Source organism: Cordyceps fumosorosea (genome assembly GCF_001636725.1).
Source record: "Cordyceps fumosorosea ARSEF 2679 chromosome Unknown scaffold_31, whole genome shotgun sequence".
In the NCBI taxonomy this organism is placed as follows: Eukaryota; Fungi; Ascomycota; class Sordariomycetes; order Hypocreales; family Cordycipitaceae; genus Cordyceps; species Cordyceps fumosorosea.
In genome coordinates this window covers 208,200-230,605 of record NW_017387331.1, presented here as the reverse complement: position 1 = coordinate 230,605, position 22,406 = coordinate 208,200, and the positions used below count along the sequence as shown (strand labels likewise).

Sequence of the window (22,406 nt, the reverse complement as noted above, 5' to 3'; positions counted from 1 at the left end):
TAATATTTGAATTATATAATAATAATAAACTTTAAAATAATATATTATACTTATAAAATCTATTAATTAATTAAGACTATTAAATAGTAAGTAGTTAATATTATCTATTATTAATAACCTATAGTTTTATATATATACTTTTTATAGGGATTTATATCCCTTCTATAGAACGAGAATAGTCTCGACTAAGAACGCTTTCTACATCTTAAGAACCGAGCAGCGCAGCAGCTACCTTTTTTGCCGTATCCGTTGCCGAACCTGGATTCTGCCCAGTAATCAGATTCCCATCCACCACTGTGTGTGAAACAAACGGCAGCCTCGCCTTCTTATACACCGCGCCACGCGTCTTCGCCGCCTCCTCCACGTTGTACGGCACTATCTTATTCAGGCGCGCCAGCACCTCCTCCGTCCATGCGAAGCCTGTTATCTTCCGGCCCGTAATAAGGTTCGCGCCGCCCGTGAGCTTCACGTTCAGCAGCCCACAGTAGCCATGGCAGACGGACGACACAATGCCACCGCGCTCAAAGATCTCCCGGGTGATACTCTGTAGGCGTACACTGTCAGGGAAGTCATACATAACGGCGTGGCCACCAGTAAAGAAGATGGCGTCGTAGTCAGCCGGGTTAATGTCCCCAGGCGCGGCGGTGTTGGCGAGGAGGGCCATCTTAGTAGGGTCGGCGCGCCACTTCTTAGCGGTGGAATCGTAGCTAGGGAATTGGAGAGAGCGCGGCTCAAGGGGCACGGAGCCACCAGAGGGGCTCACGAGGGATTGTTCGAAGCCGTGGGACTCGAAGACGTGCCAGGCGTGGGTGAGTTCGGAGAGCCATAGTCCCGTAGGGTGGGATGGGTTGTCGTAGTGAGAGACGTTAGTAACGACGTGTAAGATTCGTTTAGTCATGTTGAGCTTAATAGATGTATCAAGGATGGAATTGGCTAATGGAATGACTTGCCCGGCGTTGGCGGTGGTCCAAAGAGCTGTTTTATAGGCTTCGCGAGTTGCCTCGGTCTGGACACTACCGTTGGGTGGCCTACGTTAATGGCAAAGCGTCTGCAGCTTTCGGTACGTGTGTAGATAGGCTAGTTCGTGAAAGTGATTGCGCTGAATAATGAAGAATACCAAGAAACTCCGCGATCCATGGTTGCGGAGAAAATTGCCTGTTGGCATTGCCCCAGTCCTATCGGCTCATGACACATTCCTGTGTTGAGCTACTTGAAGGACTTCTATCGGGCTCTCCGTCTCTTCTTGAAAGTTTGTAAGTAAAGGATGTACACTCATTGTGGTCCCTTCTACACTGTCGCAAGCAAGGGCTGATCTGGGTTTAGCGCTGGCTATCCTGGACGGACACCACCAAGTGCCTAGCCCGCAGCCTGCAAGGCAGTCCAAGACAACTTCAAGGGAACAAGCCAAGGGTTACTGTTATGATCCCGTAGTTTTTGTGAGATGGTGATGGGCAATATCTACTCAGAAGCGGCTCAATTTGTGTCCGTGATTAGTAGAGCCATCCGCCTCGGGACCAAAGTCCGCAGAATAGTCTGCTTAAAGGTTTAGTCTCTTCTTTTCTCCTCATAATTTTGAATCCTTGTAATGGAATATTGTGTACGTCTTTCGAAGTGGAAGTTCTCTTCACATATCGCCCATAGCTCCAATCAAATTCTGTACTCCTCCATCTGAAAGAACGGATGATGCTGTCGATAAGCTCGTCTTTGCTTAAGCACTAGGCAAGCATTGGACTTTCAACTTGTAGGGCAAAGGATGGAGGTTGTAACCCGAAAGTAAGAGAACAGGATGGATGATTCTGCGCAGTGTCCGGCCAGCCTCGCAAGCTAGGGCAGGATTAGGTAGTGTTCTGTGGCGACAGCTACATCGCAACAAATGGGCTTCTTGCCCGGAAAGGTTAAGCCTACGGCACGTTATAGCTGGCCTTAGTTCGGCTCCGCTTTTTGCTTTTGCTATCCGGAGCAGGTTCCGATTAAGATCGCCGTCGGCCCTATGCTGACAAACGGTCCTAACTCCGGACGATCCCGATATTGTATTGTACTCCGCGAAGTTCTTCTTCTTTTTCTTTTAGATGCATCATTTTATTTTGAAATTTCTCCGCACTACAGGGGTTCTTGTGAAGCGCGGAGTTTATGTTGTGGTGACATACACGCCACTATACCCCGTAGTGGTGGAAGATGTGACAATGGCTTACCGTATAAATATCTGCCAGAGCCTATATTCCACCTTTTTCTTTCACTTTTAGAGAAATATTCAAGGAGACTTATCATTATACATTGAAGCTTTAATAACAGTCCAATCGAACTTTCAGCGCAATCATGGCCAACGACAGACTGGTCCTCGTCACTGGCGGCTCTGGCTTCATCGCCTTACACATCATCCACAAGCTTCTCCAAGCCGGCTACAAGGTTCGCACGACCGTCCGGTCCCTCGAACGCGCCGACGACATTCGCTACGCCATGAGGAGCGCTGGTGTCGGCGACAAGCTCAACGACATGGAGTTCGTTGTCGTCGACCTCCTCCGCGACGCCGGCTGGGACGCGGCCTGCGCCGGCGCCGACTACGTCCTGCACACGGCCTCCCCCTTTCCCTCCGCCGAGCCCAAGGACGAGAACGAGCTCATCAAGCCCGCGCGTGAGGGAACGCTGCGCGCACTCCGCGCGGCAAAAAAGGCAGGCTCTGTGAAGCGCGTCGTGGTGACGTCGTCGGCGGTGGCTGTCATGTACGGGCACGCGCAACGCTCTGCGGAGAACCCGTTTACTGAGAAGGACTGGACGGAGATTCGGAAGCCAAAGTCGTATGTGGGTGCGTATCCGAAGAGCAAGACGATTGCGGAGCGCGCGGCGTGGGACTGGCTGGCGGGCGAGGGTCAAGGGAGCTTTGAGCTGGCCACAGTCAACCCGGTTCTCGTCTACGGTCCGTCTCTGGGGAAGAGTGTCAACACGAGCTTGGAAGTCCCCATGTGTCTGCTGTCTGGAGAAATGTCTGCGCTGCCTGACCTCCACATCGGCATCGTCGACGTCCGCGATGTTGCCGACTTGCACGTCCTCGTCCTGGAGTCGCCCAAGGCTCCGAACCAGCGCTACCTTGCCATCTCGGACGAGATGTCGGTTCCGATTAAACAGATGGCCGCTGATCTGAAAAAGCACCTCCCGGCCGAGGATACGACGAAGCTGCCCACGGGGTCGGCGCCGAGCTTCATGATTAGACTGATTGGTCTCTTTAACAAGAGGATCAGTGTTATCGTACCCGAACTTGGACATGTACGGCCCGTGTCTAACGCCAAAGCCCGTAAGGAATTAGGTTGGCGCCCTCGTAGCGCGACCGAGGCTCTCATCGCCAGTGTTGAGAGTCTCAAGGCAAATGGGAAGATCTGAGCGGGGTGTGTCTTGCGATGTTTACCGTTTTATTTGTACTACTAAATAAAGAGAATATGTCAAGGTGATATATTTAGCTGGAGTTTTACTTTGAGATGGAAGAATCTTTGTTCCACATTAGCTGGCGAACCAGCCACCCACCTCTAACACTATGATCCAATTGCCTCGGCCAGTGACAGGCTTTCTATCAGACTTGCAAGCAAATAAATCAACTCAAATTTGGCTTCAGATTTGAGTTGATTTACAGCAAGGAAAATACAATGTGATTTGATTTGATTTGCCCTCTCATCAATCTTAGTTATTTGAGCCATTCGTTTTATTTGGATACCTGAGTATCCTCACTTTTCTCCTAAGACGATACACACTGCGCAGCCCCATAAGGTGTGCTTTTAGCCGTCTCCTCTGCGTTGTTACCATCTATCCTGTTAGACTCAAAATGCGATCTGGCTCGGAAAGCATGGCTGGAACCGAGAATAGTTCAATGGCCATCCTCGACAGCTGCGGGTACTGGCGCCGACGAAGAAGCCAGTACTGAATAGGGTCGTCCACCAGGCAGTCTCCCTGGTCGGTCGCGGCCAGCCACTCCACATATTTGCCGCGTGTGGAAGAGTTTGATGGCGCAGGCTGCGTGCTAAGATTCCTCACTGAGGTCATAAAATCTTCTAGCTCTGTTGATCTCCTTGCCACGGTCGGTGTTCGGGGATCGTATGTCCCAGACGTCTTTCGGCCAGAGTGGTGGTTGTGCGCCAGCCCGCCAGACTTGAAGAAGATGAACCACGCCGTGGATACGCATCTCGGGGGCGGCAAGTTTTCTTGTCTGGGAAAGCCGATTGCCATGATGGAGCTAAATGAAACTGTATGCGAGGTATGCTGTGCTTTGTTGCACATCTACAGGCTGCGTCTAACCTGGCACAGCTTATGAAACGATTTGACATGTCCATTATCAACCCGGACAAACCTATGAAGACGAATGCCTCTATTTTTGTCTGCGACACGGACTTTTAGGTGACTTTAAGAAAACGACCAGAGTGACGTGGGCGTATTAAGAAAGGAAAGCTGGGGCATACAAGTCAACCGGCGGAAATGTTTACGAAATAATGCGAGATTATAACAAATGTGTTCGGAAAGGGTATCTTTCCAGTAAATAGCCAGCTATCAAGTAACTTGCAACTCATCGCCTCTCAAATACACTGCAGCCCTTCTTAGCGTTGACCCCAAACTCTCCCAGCCACGGTCGCCCGTCGAAATCCCCTCATCCGCTACCGCTCTCGCCGGTGGGGGACAGCCGAATTCGATGTCGAAGATCTTCAGTCTCATGAGCTGTTATTACTTCGATTCAGTTTCTAACATCCCGGCCAGCGCCTAATTAAGCATCTTGTCACACGAATATCCCCTTTTCGATGGTGATTTTCAGTCTCATGACTGTCTTTACGTTTTATCCAATGGCTGTATCCCAGTCACTGCCTAAATCAGCATCTCCACGCACGAACCCTCATGTATCAGCCCATGTCTCTCTCGTATCTTCTCCAGCGCCTCGTTGCACAGCCCCCGATGCCTTTCGCTACTATACTGGCTGTGCGTGACCAGCCCGAGCGGCAGGATGATGTAGTACGCCGAGCCCGCCTTGCACTGCGGCGTCGCCACATGCCGCCCGCGCCTGTCCACCTCGCCCATGTTGTACGGTATCGATCTGCATATTGCGTCGAGCGATTCTGTCAGCCTGCTGCTCGCCAGCGCCATGAGAGTCTCTGCCGACGGGCCCTGCTCTGCGCGGCAGCACGCGATCACGGCGGTGTAGAAGACTACGAGCGCGGCGTCGTAGAATGACCACGTGATGCCGAGCATCCTGGTCGACGCGGTGGTGATTGTGCCGCTGGATGTTGTGAGGGTCCTGCGCTTCACGATCGGCGGCAGATTGTCCATCCACAGGTCCAGCTGGGTTTGAATTCGCCATGCCTCTTCAGGGGCCGGAGCATTGAAAGCCTGGGGCTTGTGCCTGCTGTCGTCTAAATCGGTGCTTTCGTGGATCCATTCAGAGGAGAATTGATTGATCTGGGCAACCAATATGCTGAGGCCGGTCGACAGATCTTCTCTGCTGATGTCCCGTTTGGGGATTTTCACACAGTCGAATGATTCGCCAGTGTAGAAGGATCGGATTTGCTACAAGTCTAAGCATTCATTCCGATGCACTCACGACTCTTGCAACTTACGATATGTAGTAAAGCCCATCGGTATAATGGGCTTAGTGCCGGGGCCTGTAGTATCTTGATGTTTCTCATAGAAAACACTTGAATCAGAGCAGTAAGATGCGAGGCTCGGTTCTTGAACGGCTTTCCGTGAATGTCCTTTTGATAGTTAGCACCACCATCGCGAAGCACCATCACAGGGCACCATCACAGAGAATATCGATGATAGCTGATACACATGATAGTTGGAGGTAGTACCTCAAACAAATTCATCAACATGATGGAAGCAATCGTCTCATCGTTCCAAATCACCGACGCATCGCTGCCCAGCGCCGTATTCAACCCCCGAAGCGCCGCCCCATAATGCGAACACGCTCGTTGATACAAATGCGCTGACTTGCTCCGCCGCGACAACGCCAGGCACGCCGACGCCGCCGACGCCGCCCGCAGCGTCGACCCGGCCTCTGACTGCAGCACAATGTTCGGGAGAAAGTTCAAGAACCCGGAGAAGACGTCGGGACTCGGCGGAATGCAGTACTCTTGGTAAAAGTATAGCGCCGACTCCTTTTCCCAAAGCGGCTCGGGCTGCAGGCCGAGCCGAGGCGGCAGGAGCAGCGCTTGTTGGCGGTCCGCGGCTGAGGAGGCGGAAGCGGCAGAGGAAGTGGTATCTGCGGAGCTACTGCTACCCTTCTTTAGCGAGCTGGCGTGGAGCAGGTTGCCGCCGTCGGTGTGGAATCGCAGCTCCAGCGGGCGGTAGTAGCCAGGACACTCGATGCCGGACTTTTGACAGCGTCGGCAGCCTGGACGCGCCTCGTCGCACTACCGCGGGTCAGCAGCAGGAAGTTCACTCATGTAAGTAGTTGGAGACGCACCTTGATCTTTCGCTTTCGGCACTGGCCGCAGCCGGTGCTTCTAGTGCCTGGGTAGACCATCGCGAATGGCGGAACGATTTGTTGGAACGGAAGCCTGGGCTCTAACAGTAGCAGCAATGGTAAGATCGAATGCAGGCTTTTCTGCGTGGTAAGATGAGGCAGTGTGGGAGGTGCGCCGTTAATAAGTCGCAAGCAAGGTACTAATCCATTCAGTCCGCCACCACCATCCACACAACCGTCGGAGCTCGCCCGGTCCTTCCGGTCTCGGGGTTTCTCTGCTAACTTAAAATGCAATGCGATCTGCACGTAGCGCCATACCTGAGACTCCGCGCAACGGGAGTCTTTTCTACATGAAATGATACTCTTTAACATAAGTCTATTTATTCTATTAATGATTAACCCTGGTAGTGATGCCCGGCTTGGCTCCACGACGCATGTCCGCTATCTCGACCACCACACAGCCTGCATATCTGCTCATCCCCAACATCTTGCCAGTACCGCTATCTACTCTCCTTGAATTCTTCCACCATCACGCAGCCTGGGCTTAAATGGTTCTCGTCATTTACCAGCGGCCATGTCGCCGCAAACAGGACCTCATCCGGCAGACACGGGCTGGCCCTTTCAGCTGGCTCCAGCCCAACTTCTCGGGCAGCCGGCGGAGCGCACGACGACCACTGTTGACCGCGTCGCGGAGATCCTTGGTCGGCTCTTCCGCGTCCATGCGGACGCTGCCGGAGGCCTCTGCCGCCTTCAGCACAGAGAACAGGGCGGTGCAAATCTTGCGGGTCACAGTCTATAGAGCCAGGTGGACCAATTTGTCCTCGGTTGTCTACAGATCTCGAAACTTGGTTGAAGGCACAAGAACATGGGTGGTAACTACAGTCTTCGGTGGTGGGCGCTTGGCGACGGTCTGATGGGCTGTCTACGGTGCACCATTAGTACCCACTCTTATAAAAATGCTCTTTAGGGTATTTCTACTTTTTTATAATTAGCTTTAAGCTTCTCCCTAGAGTCTTAATTCTAGTCTTTTGCTATTATACTATAATAGTAAAGGCCTTCCTATATTTAGTGGAAGTTTTAAATTAATGCTTTTATTTTAATAATTCTAATAATATATTAACTATATTCTAAATAATAAAAGAAAATATTATAAGTACTTAATAATATCTTTATGTGCTTTATAATAAATTAATAAACTATATATACTTTAAAATCTATATTTATATAAAAGTATATACTTATATAAAAGTATATATTTATATATAGAAAAGTAAAAGATAATATAGTTTAACTACTTTTAGAAATTATAATCTTAGTCTACTAAAAACAGTTGTTCCCTTCTTAGGTAACTTTTAGCTATATTATTATTATTGCCTTAGAAAATAGGGCGAATTAAGGCTCTGATTAGCGCAGAATGGCTGCTTTTCTCGTATTCTAAACTGGGCACATCACAACAATAAAGGCAAACTGGCTGAAAATATCTAAAGCTCGGATTTTCGACTAAAAGAATACACGGAAAAGTACGTCGCCATATACTAAAGGCACGACATCATCTGCAGAGGAATATACCATTGTTATCGAGCATGTACGATTCCTCATCAATGCTTCGTGTCAGCATCAGTCAGAGATTGGTCAAATGCCGGATGGAATTTGACCTCTCCCGTCGGGCACTCGCTTCCGTCCAGCACGCAACTCATAAAGTACTCTGGCGGCACACCCGCCAGTCCTAGACCCTGTCCCGCCATGAAACCAAAGCGATTGTAGAACTTGGGATCACCCAGTAGCACGCAGCCCTGCACGCCTTCCATGCTCTTCAACTTGGCAAGACCCTCTTCAATGAGCTGCCGCCCGACTCCATGCCCCTGTCTTTGAGGCGCCACCGAGATGGGCGCCAGCCCAAACCACTTTTTATTAGACGAGGGCGGCGGCGTGATGACAACAGGTGAGAACGCGATATGGCCGATGATGGTTTCCGCAGCAGCAGAGTCGACGGCGACGAGGGAGAGAGTAAGGGCTGAGGCGGCGCGCAGGTCGGCAACGATACCAGGCTCATTAGCCGTAGAATTTGGAAAGGCATCAGAAGTTAGAGCGTGGATAGCGCTGTAATCGGCGGGAGTCTCGGGACGGATGTATATAGTCATAGTGTCGAATTAATGTTTTCGTTGTGTCTAAGTTTTAAAGATGACAGAGGCTCCATGGCGAAGCCTGGCATATTGCTATAACTTGACGCTAAGTCGGAATGACTCACAGGGAAAAGTTTTCCTTGCCGCATCTATATACACCACAATATAACCGCTAACCCTATTCAAAAGTTATATAAAAGCTATAAGGATTTATATTTAGATCCCTACTAATTTTAGTAAGGCGTGAAGTTTATATAGATAGGTTAATAGTTACCTTTAAGTATCTTACTAAAGAGGAACTTAAGATTATAGAATAAGAGCTTAAATATAGTACTAAAGATAAATCTAGTATATATAACTATAGATAATAGAGAATTTAGGGTCCTATTTTATTCTTAATTATATTTATTTAATAGACTAGAAAGATAGTTATTAACTTAAAAAGTAGTAAGTTTAACTACTTTTTAATATTAGTATTCTATATAATTTAAATTTAAATAATAAAAGCTTTAATTTATTACTTAATCTATACTATAGTTTAGCCTAGGTTAGTTATTGTACTATTAGTAGTAAATATAATAAAGGTTAGCTACTTATAGTTTTAAAAGTATTCTATTTAATAGGACTAATTAAAATATAATAGTAGTTTAATCCTTAATTTATAATTAGTCTATTTCTTAAGAAAAAAGTTAAGTTAAAACTATAAAAATATAAATAAATAGTATTATAGTATAAGTTATATTAAAAGATATCTCTTAATAATAGAACTATTATTTAGATTAATTAGTAGAGATTTATTAAATCAATCTAGACTAACTTAAGCCTATACTATATAAGTAGGACTAAGAGTTAATATTGTTTTTATTAACTAACCTCCTCCTTTATTATCTATTAATATTAGGATAGAATCTTCTTTAAGAAAAGAAGGAAGAAGAAGAAGTAAGCTTTAGTCTTTTATAAAAGCTAAAATAGAAAGGGATCCTTTCTTTATTAGACTATCCTATTCCTTACCTAACTTCCTACCTTTAATTAGTTATATTAACACTATAGTATATATATAAGGCTAAGTCAGGTTAGACTAAGGTTTAATATATTAATACTTAACTAAGATAGAAAGTTATATAGTAGCTAAGTAGATTACTATTATAGTCTAGTAGTATGTCCTAACACTGGTTAACTATCTCTAACGTAGAGGCCTAGAGATGCTTTATAATCTATGTAAAGAAATACTTAAGCGCAAGACTTTTCGAAGCCTAATCGATAAACAGCCCCAGAGCATTGTTGATGCGAGCGCCGGCACTGAATTTTGGGGTACCGCTGTTGGTAAGTAGCACTTCCATCTCTGAATGCAGTGCAACTCGTTGCTAAAGTCAGCTCAGCAGATGAATTCCCAGGGGCTAAGGTGAGCTTAGTCTATTTAATGCTACTTAAGAACAGCATAGTGGCTTCGCTAGGTACACGGGTTCGACGTTAGATGCATGCAAGGAAACTTGTAAGAGCTGTGCACTGGCTACTTTGTTTTGTTTGGACTTTACCTGACAGCTGATAGTGCTCCCCCAAATTTGGAAATTACGGTCGTGCACGACGATGAACCTTACTTTGGCGGCTATAATCTCGACTTTCTATCTGCACGCGATGCTGAATGTGAGAAAACAGTCGTTGACGAGGGCCTTCAGCATCTAAGGCCAGGAGGCTGGGTTGAACTTCACAAACTCTTCTTGGAACCTCGAGGCGAAGTTAAAGAAGTGTCTAAGATCATACAATGGGCAGAATATATGAATGCTGCCAGAAAAGCCGGGAGCAACTCGTTTGATAGTGCTTTATCAGTCAAGGAGCGAATGATTGCTAAAGGATACATCGATGTCAACATAGAGTGGCACGAAGTGCCGCTTAATACTTTATCGGAGGATCCTCATCTGCGGGTATTGGGTAACTATGAAAAAAATCGTCGTAGGCGAGCTCTGGACGCTCAGCAAGGTGTCTTTCATGGACGGCTTAGGATGGTCTGAAACCAAGCTACGCGAGCTGCTGGTCCAAGTGAGAAACGAGATGCTCAAACACTATGTGTCAATTTCTCTGCAAGTTGAATCGATCGATGTTCTTGTAAAGCTGTTCTTCGTGACCAACCTGGGATAGTGCAGTTGTGTAGGGCCGACGGCCATTGGAGAGTTCAAAGCGTCATCATGATCAGATTAGCTAGGGAAGCAGCAGCAGCGCATCAATGCTCTACTAAATCATTTCTTAAGTCGAGATGTAGGTCCGTTTACTGTATAACCTGAAGGGTCAGAGCATGCAATTGCCGGTCCCCTTTGTTTCTATAGATATTCTTGCCACCTGGTTAAAGTGAATAAGCATTCAACTTGCCTTAGAATACCCCGGAATTTCAGTTTCACCCTGATGACGTGGAAAGTGACCAGCCTGCCGATGACCTCCCTGACGGAGCACTGCAGTGAGACTTTCTTCGTGCTTTCTGCCTCAGACTTTCCAGGCTAGCGTGGACAGACAAATTTAGCTGGAGCACTTTCTTCAAAAAGAGACATCGAGACATTGCCCTGTTTTGAAGATTACATCTGCGTCAACAAACGCCTGCGTCGTTAATGGATTGTACTCTTCTTCCCTGTACGAACAGAAGCAGGTCAGCAACCAGGCAAGCCTGTTTCCTATCCAAGAAAAGGATGTTGACACATAAAAAAAAGGAAATGTTAAAAAGGAGCAGCCATTTGAAAGTTCAAAGGTTTCATTTCAAGCCAGTAAATACCCACATCATCAGCTGCTCTGCCGTGGTCCGTAGGGAGAACCACATCTAGGTTGGGAAGGGGAACAAAATCTCTAACGGAAGGCAAAATATTTGTCAACAGCGGACCTTGCATCGTCTGTCAACTTGGTCTTTTTCTCACGAAAGACCGGAAATACATCGTGCCTTTGAAATTGGTTGCTACCGGCGGCGTTCGCAATCGCCCCTGTGGTCGTGACCTCTTTTCCTCGATACGCGAGAAGACGAGTCAGCATGTCGCGATCCCGCTGGCCAGCAACGGTAGCAACTGCTACGTCAGTGAAGTCGCTGGTGTTTTCAATAGGTATCTGGTTCAATTCCGGTATGTCCGCAGCTGCTGCCATTCCACGCGTCAATGCGCTCTGTCCTTGACATTAAAAAAAAAGCCTCATCGTATCCTCATCAAAAGACTGCGCGAGGGCCTCTAGGACAAGCATTGTGACCATGTACCATGAATAGTTATCGAACTTTCGACAGAAGGCATAGCTATCTCCCTCAGTTCTTTTTACCCAGACGGAAGCTCGGTGTTTTCTGCGAGCTTCTAGTCATAATAGACGTTCCGGCTGTATGATTTAGAGGTGCTTCTTCATTTGAAAATGAATACGTCTCGTCCTATCTTCGTATATTTCTCCAGATTCTCAGGCCTATGAGTGACCATAACGATTGGGCTGCTCTTCCCGGTCAATTTATCAACTACTATGTGAGATATTGTGGACTTGTGGCCCTATCCAGCAAATTACAAACTACAAATTACGCGCCAGAACACAGACCACAAGATGGGTGACATTAGAAAGCTTGGCCGTCTACATACCTTACTGAACGGATTAGTTAGTGACGAAAGGCTATTCTAAAGCTTACGCATGTCTTTGCTTTTTAGGGGGGGACCGTCCCTACGACAAAGTGTTGCTCTCTTTGTGGGCTTAATAAGAATCAACTAAGTGTTCTGAATGGACGGCCTTAGGATACGCCGCTGCTATCTCCACGACTGCAAACCCCCTTCTATAAAGACTCTTATCGCGGCACCGCCGGTTCTTGCACTTGTTCGTCTCGGCCGGCAAGAAATGGAGCCAGCAAACACAACCCCATTAGCCAACGTAAACGAAAAATCGCATCTCGCCTAAACCTGCCACTTTTTTACTTGCCCCAGGCACCTGTTTTCCGCTCTTTTTCGCTAAACAAGATATATACAAAAAGAGAACAGCGTAACGCGGCTCGCGCCCGTCGCCGCCGCCAGAAGAAGGCGGCCCTTCGGCAGCAGCAGCAACAGCAACAGGAGGAGCAGCAGCAGCAGGGGGAGGAGGAGGAGGGGGGGTGTGGCCCGAGGGGGCGAGGAGGAGGGGGACTAGGGGGCCAAGGGGGGCCGTGCCCGTGCTTATTCTATTTAATAAGTAACATTGTTACAACATGAACACAATATATTAATCCTTGTCGCATAGAAAGTTCCTAAAGCTAGATAGAAGAGTGAAGCAAATATCGCGCCTCGCGTAGACGCTTGTCTTAGCCGCGCTGGCCGGAGAATATAGGCGTCCTAATTATAATTAATTGTTACAGACTAGTCCTAGGCGAATGTAGATAGGCGTTATAATTGTTGCTAATTCTAGTAGGGAAGAAAGAATGACGAAGAGGGAAACTGTTAGGCCTGCTGTAGGATGGGCGGCTTATTGAAGAGATTGGAGATTGGAGACTAACCGTGCGGATCGCGGGCGGTAGGGCGGGCGGCGGCGGCGGTGGCGAACTTCATTGTGACTAGGTTTTTTTTTTTTTCGTTTTTGGTGGCAAGTTGTCTTGTTGATCAAAGTGGTCTTGTAGGTGTTGGACTGGATTGTTGATGTTGATGTTGTGCGCACACACTCCAAGTGCATCCGCCCGTGGACGCTGCCAAGTAGCGCAGACATGATAATGCGGGCCATCGGTGCCTTTGACACAAATTGAGAAGAAAAGAAAAGCAGAAATTCCAGCAGAAATCTGAAGTGCTGGCGGAGGCTCTGCATCATGTTGCAGCTTCGTAAAGCTAGGAATGTTCCCTGGAGTAGCAGTCTGGCGGTCGGGAAGTAACCCGCAGTGGCCGCGTTCCCTTGCTCTTCTGTGGAATTAAAGTGGAATGTTGATCTGCTGAAGAGCAGCTTTCACGATCTGGCTAGGCATCTCGTTGCGGGGGCCACTCGATTCTATGGATGCCACAATCATCCGTTGCCCGTCCATCTCGGGCGATTCCACCCGCACCAGGTAATTCCCACTCCTTGGAGTCTGTTTCTCTAATAGGGATGACACCGTGTGGGAGTGCACTACGTGGAAACTCGGAATCGTCAGTGCCAAGCCCAAGCTCTCGGTAAATATTGTGACGCGCCCTCTCATCCTGCGCCCTCTCATCCTGCACCCACAAAATCGTAGTGGTGAGACCAAGTGGTGTTGCCAGCTTGTGGCTTGGAAAGGAAAGAGCCCCACGAGAGTGCAACCTTTGAATAATATAGAGACCTTCTTTTCCAGAGAGAAGAGTGAAACAAATGTCGCGCTCCTCACGTAGGTGGCGATCCTCTGCAGCGCTTGTAGGTGCATACGGATGTGTTCTGAGAGCCACCTGCACCACGCCGCTTCGGCAGATGTACTTTGTCAGAGGCGGACAACGGCGGTGAGACTTTTTCAGGCTGGCTTCGTATACCTCAATTGAACAGAGGCCTGGCTCTACGAGCCATACCCGATCACGATCAGGCAGCTCGGGCAGCTCGGGCAGCTCGGGCAGGATCCTGTTCTCGTATTCTCTACTGCTGGCAAAAAATGGTATATTAGGATTGTTTGGCCTGCAACTGTCGTAGATCCTAGGGGGTCTGGCTTCGTGCATCTCACGGATCTGACGCATCTCTCGCCTCGTGTAGCGACTTCTGGTATAACCTGCCATCGAGCAAGAGTTGCAAGTGCAAGTGGAAGCTTTGTGAGGTGGCAAGACTTCATGACATCCAGGCACGCGCGCATTTCAATATCCGTGGATGCCTAAGTAAGCATGATTTGGCTGGAGTCCTTCATTAGGTCATGCGTCATCTGTTGAGGCCTGAAGCCGTGTGGGTGGACCGGGTCAACCTCCGCGGCCCATTACTATACATTTTAATAAAATAATGCATTTATTATAATAATATTACCTTAATATAATACTCTATTAAAATTAAAAACTTATTTAAAATTAATACTTTTCTTTTTATAATAATTATAGTAAAATACTATCCTATAAAGTCTCTACTAAATATTAGATATATTATAATAATACTATTTACTTCCTAAATATCCTAGATTAAATAATATATAATAGCTAAGTAATTACTTAGTATCTATATAATAAATTATAAGGTAATTCCTAGTATAGTACACTATAACTGTAACTCTGGATCGGAAGGCTCGACCTTCGATCCCCTAGATCCTATTCCTGGATCGATGGCTCGATGGCTCGAGTCCTCGATCCCGGGGAGATCACGTGATCTCCTGTCTTTTTGGTGGCTAGTGTGACAAGCCTTCGCCTTGCCTCTCTCAGCCCCGCCTGCACGTCCTGCAGCATTCGTAACAAATAGTAGCTTAATCCTACTCTATAATTAGTTTACTTCTTAAAAAAAGAGTTAGTTTAAATATATAGAGTACTAATAAGTAATTATTATAGTATAAGTTATATTTAAAAGATATATCTTAATAGTAGAACTATTATTTAAATTAATTAATAGAGATTTAGTCTAACTATCTATTAAGAATCCCTTTCTTTATATACTTATCCTCTTCCCTATTATAATACTTAAATTACTATAGTTTACTTATAAGCCTACTAATCCTAGATTAGTATTATATAATCCTTAGTAATCTAGTTATATAATTAGTTCTTTTATTCTTATACCCCTATAAGCGCCTTATAGTCACTAATTAGACTATACTACTCCTTATCTATAGTACTTAAGTGTATTTATAATATACACCTATATAATTAATTAGTAAGTAATTCTCTAAATATAAATATAGTATATTATTATATTAAATGTATAGTATATATTGAGAATTAGTGGGGCGACCTCTGCTGAGGGGTAGGGCCCCTCAGCTCAACTCACTGAGGTACCCTCAGGTGAGGAGTATCCCTTTCATCAAACCCACACATCACCCAGGACTACCACCCCTGGACTACCTGCTCTAGTCATTGATGTGTATCAAGGAAGGTTCACAGTTGAGAGCAATTTTTCGTGAAGGAGTCAAATATATTTCGACTGCGCCAGCTGAACGAGGTGGCTACAGCTACCCACAAAACACTAGTTCAAGATGCATACCAATATGACAGTGCTCGATCCCATCGGCGACTTAATCATTATTCTCGAGGACCCGAACGATGAAGAATTGCAGGCCGACATTGTTCTTAACCCCCCTGACGACCAGGAATTGGTGGCGCCCAATGTTCTTGGCCCCTCCGAGGGGAAGCGAAAGATGAATGCGAAGGAAAGGCGACGGATGCGTCGACGTGACTTGCTCAAGAATGAAAAGCCAAATACCGTGACAACAGACAGTGAAATTGTTCACGAAGAAGGACCGTCCTCACCACGACTTGAAGAAAGCGTCAATACTTTGGAGGGGCTCATTCTAGCACGCAACGAAGACCGACCAGAGTACGCCAAAGACAATGCCACCCCATCAGTGAATACAGACGGATCGAACGAGCCGCATTCTCTCGGCTCATCGGAAACAGAGAAAGATGACGAACAAAACGCGGTGTGGTTTCGCGTATCCTCTAGCCATCTAAGACTGGCATCAGGGCAAGTCCGTCGAAGGTTAAGCAGTGCCTACCACAGCACAGTCAAACATCGATTAGAGCTGGAAGACGGGACCACATGTAATGTGTTGCGTACAGAACAATGGGATGCGAACGCCTTCCTCATCTTCTTGAATATAGTGCATGGACATAATCGACAAGTGCCCGATTCTGTGAGCACAGACACTCTCGCGAAGCTGGCAATTCTCGTTGATTATTACGAATGCCATGAAAGGGTTGAAGTGTTCGCTCGGTCTTGGATGGAATCACTGAAAGCTGACCTTCCGAAGACGTTTGGGAAACCTGCCATTTTGTGGCTGGCTATATCGTGGGTATTCATGGAGGGCAATGTTTTCCGAAAGATGACCGAAATGGTCTTGAAACACAGCAAATGTCCGTTCGAAGCGGACACGCTGGCACTGCCACCTATGCTCCTTGGTATGTATAAATCTCCGCCACTGCTCATACGACATTGTTAACGTGATTGTCCAGCAAATTTAGAGAGCAAAAGACAGCGGGCAATGCGGAAAATGCTTGAATTGCTGATCCGTCTACAGACGGACCTCGAAGAAGGGAAAAGAGGTTGTACTGATGAGTGCTGCTGCATGTTGTTGGGTTCAATCATAAAGGAGAGGAAAAAGCACAAAGTCGGAGATGTTTGGTCGGTCAAGCCCTTCGATGGCCGCAGCCTGGAAGAATCAAAGCAGGTGGTGATGCGATTTCAGACACCAAGATGGTTCTTGCAGCCGCAAAATTACTACTATGGCGTACACGAGTGTACGCTGGTAGAACTGCTTCAGCCAGACATTGACAAGATATGGAGGTCTCTCGATGGGTTTGAGCTTGAGGATTATCTACCGCTATACGAATATAGCACAGCTATCACAGCTATTTAAATATAGGCAGTCTCTGCCGATATCCTAGTGCCTTTATATAATTCGTTTGCTTTTGCACTTCCTCTACTATACTCTCCGGAAAAGAGCCCGCTCCGCACAGTCAGCTAATACGACTACCAACACTCATTGCCTGTATCTGGGCATGTAGCAAGTCTCAGCAGCTTGTTCCGCAATTGTATGCGAGCCGTAGGTGCCCAGACGTATGCGCATCACTCTGTGACGGCTAGTCTTTTCGGAACCTCTCTCATGAAGAATAGTCCTCCCTGGTCTGCCACTATTACAGTGTTTCCCCTGCAACAGACCTAGGACTCCTTCTCCGGCCTTTGTCGTCATCTATCAACGCAAGGTCCTGAGAAAACCGACACACTGAACGAATAATCACTTCTGCGCCTGCCACTGCTACCTGAGATAAATTTACCGCTACCATACAGACCTAACGCTCGTATTACACCCCATAGACTGGTCGAACTCGAGGTCGGTCGAGCTCGAGGCTGGCCCGACACTTACCCTGCAATAAAGCATCTGTCCGCACCAGTCAGGGGAAGGCTCGAGCAAAGGGCGTGGATGTATCTCCTGAAGTGACAGATGGGTGTGAAAATGAAAGAGAGTGACAAAGGGGTATTATAGTATCGAACCCAACTGGAAGGGTAATTGTGGTATAGTCGAGATCCTGTGCCCTGACATACACAATCTATGTAGCTCGTTCCGGAAATCCCAAACGTATACCTATTAGTAATATATTTACTTAGTCTATTAAGGGTCTAATTAGAGTACTATATTTTGCGTAATACGAACTAGGTAAAAGAGTGTCATGGATCCGGTGGCTAGTTTCTTGGTGTGTAGGAGCCAGAACCCTCGAGACTGTGAGTATTGCGCTATGACTGCGCTTTGCTGGACATCAAAATGTCCACAGCCTCATCCCACTTCCTAGAGGCGGCAATCTCCACGACAGTCCTCCCAAGCTCATCCTTGTTCTCTAGATTGACGCCAGCCTTATCCGTCAGCTTCTTCAACATGTCCGCATCTCCATTCTCCAGTGCCTGCATGATGCCATTCCACCCACGATACATCTTGTTCGGATCCGCCCCCTTCTCTAATAGCATGTCAATGATTTCGACATGCTCCGTCTGGCACCTCCGCAGAGCCTTGACAATCGGCAAGTGCTCGCCGGGGGCGTTCACATCTGCGCCGCCTTCGCCAATGAGGTAGGCCACAATGTCCGTTCGATGCTCGCGAATCGCCGTCGTGAGCGGCGAGAAGACACCGACGTTGCGATCTTCCACGGACACTCCAGCCGCGCGCAGTGCTTTGACAGACTCGAGCTGATTGGCGGCCACTGCCATCTCCATGATGCCCTTGAACGCACGGGGCTGCTGCAGCACCGCCAGTATGCGCTTCAGGATCTCAGGGTGCCGTACCGCCATGCATGCTGGCCAGTCCTGCCCGCGTATGTTGGGGTTCGCACCATGCGAGAGCAGCACATCCACACAATCCATGTCGTTCTCGCTGATAGCTGCCGTAAGGGCTGTTTGGCCGTTGGGACATTTGTCGTTGGGGTCGGCGCCATTCTCCAAGAGCCATCGAACAGCCTTGGGGTTCTTCGACGCCACTGCCGTCTCAACGATACCCTTGGGCGTGTCGAGCTTGGCGCCAGCCGCAAGGAGCGCTGGGAGGAAGTGGTTGCGATGATGGGTAACGCACTTGAAGGCAGGATATTCGCTTGCAGGAACGTTGGGATCGGCACCGCTGCGGAGTAGCAGCTGGAAGATGTCGGCACGGTTATCGCGGATAGACGTGCACAAAGGAGTATAAACTCCATCCTTTTTGACATTGGGGTCTACGCCTGCCTTGAGAAGAATACGGATCGACTCCAGATTATTCAGGCTAGCAGCAAGCTCCATGATTCCAGGGGCCTTCTTGAAGTCAGCTGAGCTCGCCACCAGGATGCGCAAGCATTCGGGATGGTACGTCGCTGGCCACAGCGCGTGCTTGGGCCCTGGTAGGTTGGCGTCGGCTCCGTGCTCCATCAGACTGGCCACAATGTCGGCCCTGGCGTTGCTGACTGCCTCAAACAAAGCGGTCTTGCCCTTTGTGTTCTTTTTATTGGGTAGTGCGCCGTAGTTGAGTAGAAGATCTACCAGCGCTTTGGGCGTACTCTGACCAATTGATTTACACAACAAAGTGTTGCCGCAACTTGTCATTTGATTTGCGTCTCCCCCGTACATGAGGAGAACATGGGCTAACCGAATGTGAGCGATCACAACTGCAGCTTCTAGCGGCGAGCCCGTTCCCCCCGTCGAGCCCAAGTTAGGGTCGGCACCGTACTTGAGCAGAGCAATGGCTACTTCGAGCTGGCCAGTACGGCAAGCAACCATCAGAGGGCTCTGACCATGCTTATCCGCCGTATTAGGGTTCACTCCGTAGAGGAGCAGTAAACGAACGGCGTCAGTGTCTTGACTGGATATGGCATCGTTCAAAGCATGCGCTTCGGGACCGCCGTCGGGGGAAACGCCGCGATCGAGTAGCTGCTGGGCAATGCGATGGTTACCGGCGCGGATGGCTGACGCAAGTTCTGCTCCGGCGTTGGGCTTGTCAGCGTCCATCCTGCTGCTGGACTTGATGTGAGGCATGTCCGAGGGAGTACTGTTCAGGCGAAAGACCTTGGCGCTTCCGAGCTCGAGGGCTTGGATGTCCTCCACGATGGCGTCAAGAGCTGTTGTCGCAGTCTCCGCGAATGTGTGCAGGCCAGTTGGGCTGAACAGGCGCTCGTTCTGTCTGTCGCGACTGTTGTGGGAGCTTGACACGGAGCTCGTGTACTTCAATATGGGGCTGTCGCCGCTCCCATCACGGCCTGACACCATGGCGCCGTTATCACCATGCGCGTAGTCGCTGGCGGATAATCTTGTGTGGTCCGAAAACAATAGCTCAGCTGTAGCAGGTGAATGAAGATTTTGCGGATGCGCCACGACATCATGGCCTTTCAATCTGTGATGTGTGTTGGGCAAAGGAAATGCTTCAAAGCGATGAGACGAGCCATTCTCTTCAGATGTTGGCGAGGGACTTGTGATTCGAAAAGCTTGGCCAGTGGCCGCTTCCACAGCAGCGGCCAAGTCGAGGAAGCCAATGCCCAGCGCGGATTCCAGTCGTTCCGAGCCTAGGTTCCAGTGAAACATCAGAGCGGCGGATTTAAGATCTTCGTGCGTTCTTATTGCCTCGGGGAGCACCTTTTCAATGCCGGTGTCCCTGAACATCTTCCCGAAACCACGTCGCATGCGGCTCATTGTTCCTTTGCGACGGCCCTCGAGTAGTTTGCTCACCACATGCTCGATCGATTGTAGGCATGTCTGTGCGTTCTGAAACTTTTTTACCATGACGTCGATCAGATCTAGTGACAGAGCTTGGCCGCCGCGCATAGCATCCAAAAGGCAGGTACAGACGCGAGCCAGCATATGGTAAACACCGAGTATCTCCTTGGCGAGCGTGAGGAACTCGGGTGATGGGGCGTTGACCAGACTGGCATACTTGGACATTTTTTCTGCGACGTCATCACACGTAGCTGTGATGGTGCTAGAAAGTGACAGGCACTGTGCCTGGACCCTGTCCACACCAGATATGTTGATGTGTTGTTGTGAACTTGCTCCCTTGACTGATGGGGCCGGTGACGGCAAGTGTCGAAGGGTTGCCCCTGAAACTGATTGTTGGAGCATGTCTCGTCTGGGCAAGTGCTGGCCATGGGTCGAGTCGGGCGGCATTAGGTGGTAAGTCATTTCGACATACAGTACCTGTAGATGGATGTCGAGTCTGCTTCGCTTAGCTGTGGAGTAAATGAAGAACGACGGAGATAATAAGAGACGATCAAGTATAACGAGGGGGACAAAAAGTTCCGTCGCGCAGCACCAAGGTCTGTGGCAGCCTCCTTGCCTAAATACAATGGAATCACATGCTCGAAATCGGCACGAGTCAGGCAAACGACAATTGACAAGAGCCTGATCAGCCAAGGAAAGTGGCAAAGTCAAAGCGTTCGTAGAGACCTACCGCTTCAGCCAAATTAACGATGCTAATCTGTGGATTAGAAAACGCATAGGCCCGCCTGCCTTGGCCATGTGTCTTCCCAGCATCTTACTGCAATAGCTCTAGTTAGCTCCCTATCCATGTTCTATTCGCAACTACCGGTTCTGCCATTAAGCCCAATGCGGTTACGCCACGCCCGGCACAAACTTTCCATCATGCCGCTCGGTTTGCTAGACGAACGTTAAGCCTGATTGATGGTTACGTTCAGTCAATGCGGCCTGGTTTATTAAAGTTCAGCGCCGCCTCATGCTGCCCCAGCTTGCTTGGCGTTTCGGCTGATCTACACAGCTGTGCTGTCTGTCCAGGAGATCAATGCCGAGTTCATTTTGGTGTAGCCCCCCCCCCCCATACTGGCGGGAAGTTGATGGAAGCAAGGAAACTCGAACAAGAGTCTCTGTAATCATATAAATGGGCTTTTGAGAATTGTATACTTGCCCTTATTACTGCGTTGCTTCAGAAAATAGCAGAACAGCAACACGTGAGCACTGGTTGGTCTCTCATCGCCCATTCCAACCAGGGAATGTAAAACGCCCGACGCGAATTTCGAGACGATGTACGTCTCAAGGTAAACAAGTCGATGCAGCGCAGACTCTCCTCCTCCATCAACAATCACATCACAACCAAGCCAAATATTTGTAAAAAAAAATTCACCATGGCATGCCCTGATTCTTTGTTATGCCTTGATGATCAAAACCTTGCCTTGCAGATTCAACTCGGGGAGATTCATGCTCAATATGAGGGCCATCACGGCAAGTGGCATGAAGAAAGTCCTCCGGACTTTGTGCTAGCCTTTAATTCATTTAAAGCTGAGTTGAAAAAATGCATTGATCTTACTAATGACGCAATACTCGCCCAGAGTATGTCCGCCGCAGTCGAAGCCGATTCTGAAGCTATCGAAGAGCTGAATCTTCAGGAGATGCAGGCTGTCAATGACCGACGTTTGGCCCTCGGTTTCCATGGGGATGGACCTATGCCATCTTCGGCGATGCTCCAAGTTGAACCCGAACCAATTGGCTATGAAAATGCCTTGCATGTTTGTAGCGATGATGGCGGCGGCACCATTGCTGGCCCCTCTGGTCAACACAGTAGCCAGCAGGACATCGTCGTCGGGAAGGGCGCTGTTGAGCCTGTCGAATGTGTTGTCTACGGAGAACATGCTCTTCCTCACAACGCCGTTGAGCTAGGATGCGGTGATACATTTTGCAGGCCGTGCCTGAAGTCTTTCTTCCTGCGCGTTGCTAAAGACGAAACGCTCTTTCCGCCGAAATGCCACCGCTAAGCTATGAATATCTCTACTATCGAGGCAGACTTTTCACCCGAGGAACTGAAGGTGTATCGAGCC

At 48.4% G+C, this 22,406-nt stretch overlaps 6 protein-coding genes across 6 annotated transcripts; 1 reads left to right on the top strand and 5 right to left on the bottom strand.

The window, feature by feature from the left end:
• Positions 1-205: 205 nt before the first annotated feature.
• ISF_08544 (ThiJ/PfpI family protein) lies at positions 206-898 on the bottom strand (the record flags this gene model as incomplete). The annotated part of the gene is made up of 1 exon (XM_018852147.1): positions 206-898. The coding sequence occupies one exon, from the start codon at positions 896-898 to the stop codon at positions 206-208; it is 693 nt and encodes a 230-aa protein (XP_018700747.1).
• Positions 899-2,316: 1,418 nt separating this feature from the next.
• On the top strand, positions 2,317-3,375 carry ISF_08543 (dihydroflavonol-4-reductase; the record flags this gene model as incomplete). Its single annotated transcript, XM_018852146.1, has 1 exon — positions 2,317-3,375. One exon carries the CDS (start codon positions 2,317-2,319, stop codon positions 3,373-3,375), a length of 1,059 nt encoding a protein of 352 aa, XP_018700746.1.
• Positions 3,376-4,839: 1,464 nt separating this feature from the next.
• ISF_08542 (Zn(2)-C6 fungal-type DNA-binding domain protein) lies at positions 4,840-6,493 on the bottom strand (the record flags this gene model as incomplete). Its single annotated transcript, XM_018852145.1, has 4 exons — positions 4,840-5,535; positions 5,586-5,720; positions 5,820-6,380; positions 6,434-6,493. The coding sequence occupies 4 exons, from the start codon at positions 6,491-6,493 to the stop codon at positions 4,840-4,842; spliced, it is 1,452 nt and encodes a 483-aa protein (XP_018700745.1).
• A 1,538-nt stretch (positions 6,494-8,031) lies between these two features.
• Positions 8,032-8,574, bottom strand: ISF_08541 (GCN5-related N-acetyltransferase; the record flags this gene model as incomplete). The annotated part of the gene is made up of 1 exon (XM_018852144.1): positions 8,032-8,574. One exon carries the CDS (start codon positions 8,572-8,574, stop codon positions 8,032-8,034), a length of 543 nt encoding a protein of 180 aa, XP_018700744.1.
• A 4,892-nt stretch (positions 8,575-13,466) lies between these two features.
• On the bottom strand, positions 13,467-14,186 carry ISF_08540 (hypothetical protein; the record flags this gene model as incomplete). The annotated part of the gene is made up of 1 exon (XM_018852143.1): positions 13,467-14,186. The coding sequence occupies one exon, from the start codon at positions 14,184-14,186 to the stop codon at positions 13,467-13,469; it is 720 nt and encodes a 239-aa protein (XP_018700743.1).
• A 3,682-nt stretch (positions 14,187-17,868) lies between these two features.
• Positions 17,869-20,523, bottom strand: ISF_08539 (ankyrin repeat domain containing protein; the record flags this gene model as incomplete). The annotated part of the gene is made up of 1 exon (XM_018852142.1): positions 17,869-20,523. The coding sequence occupies one exon, from the start codon at positions 20,521-20,523 to the stop codon at positions 17,869-17,871; it is 2,655 nt and encodes an 884-aa protein (XP_018700742.1).
• Between the last annotated feature and the right edge of the window lie 1,883 nt (positions 20,524-22,406).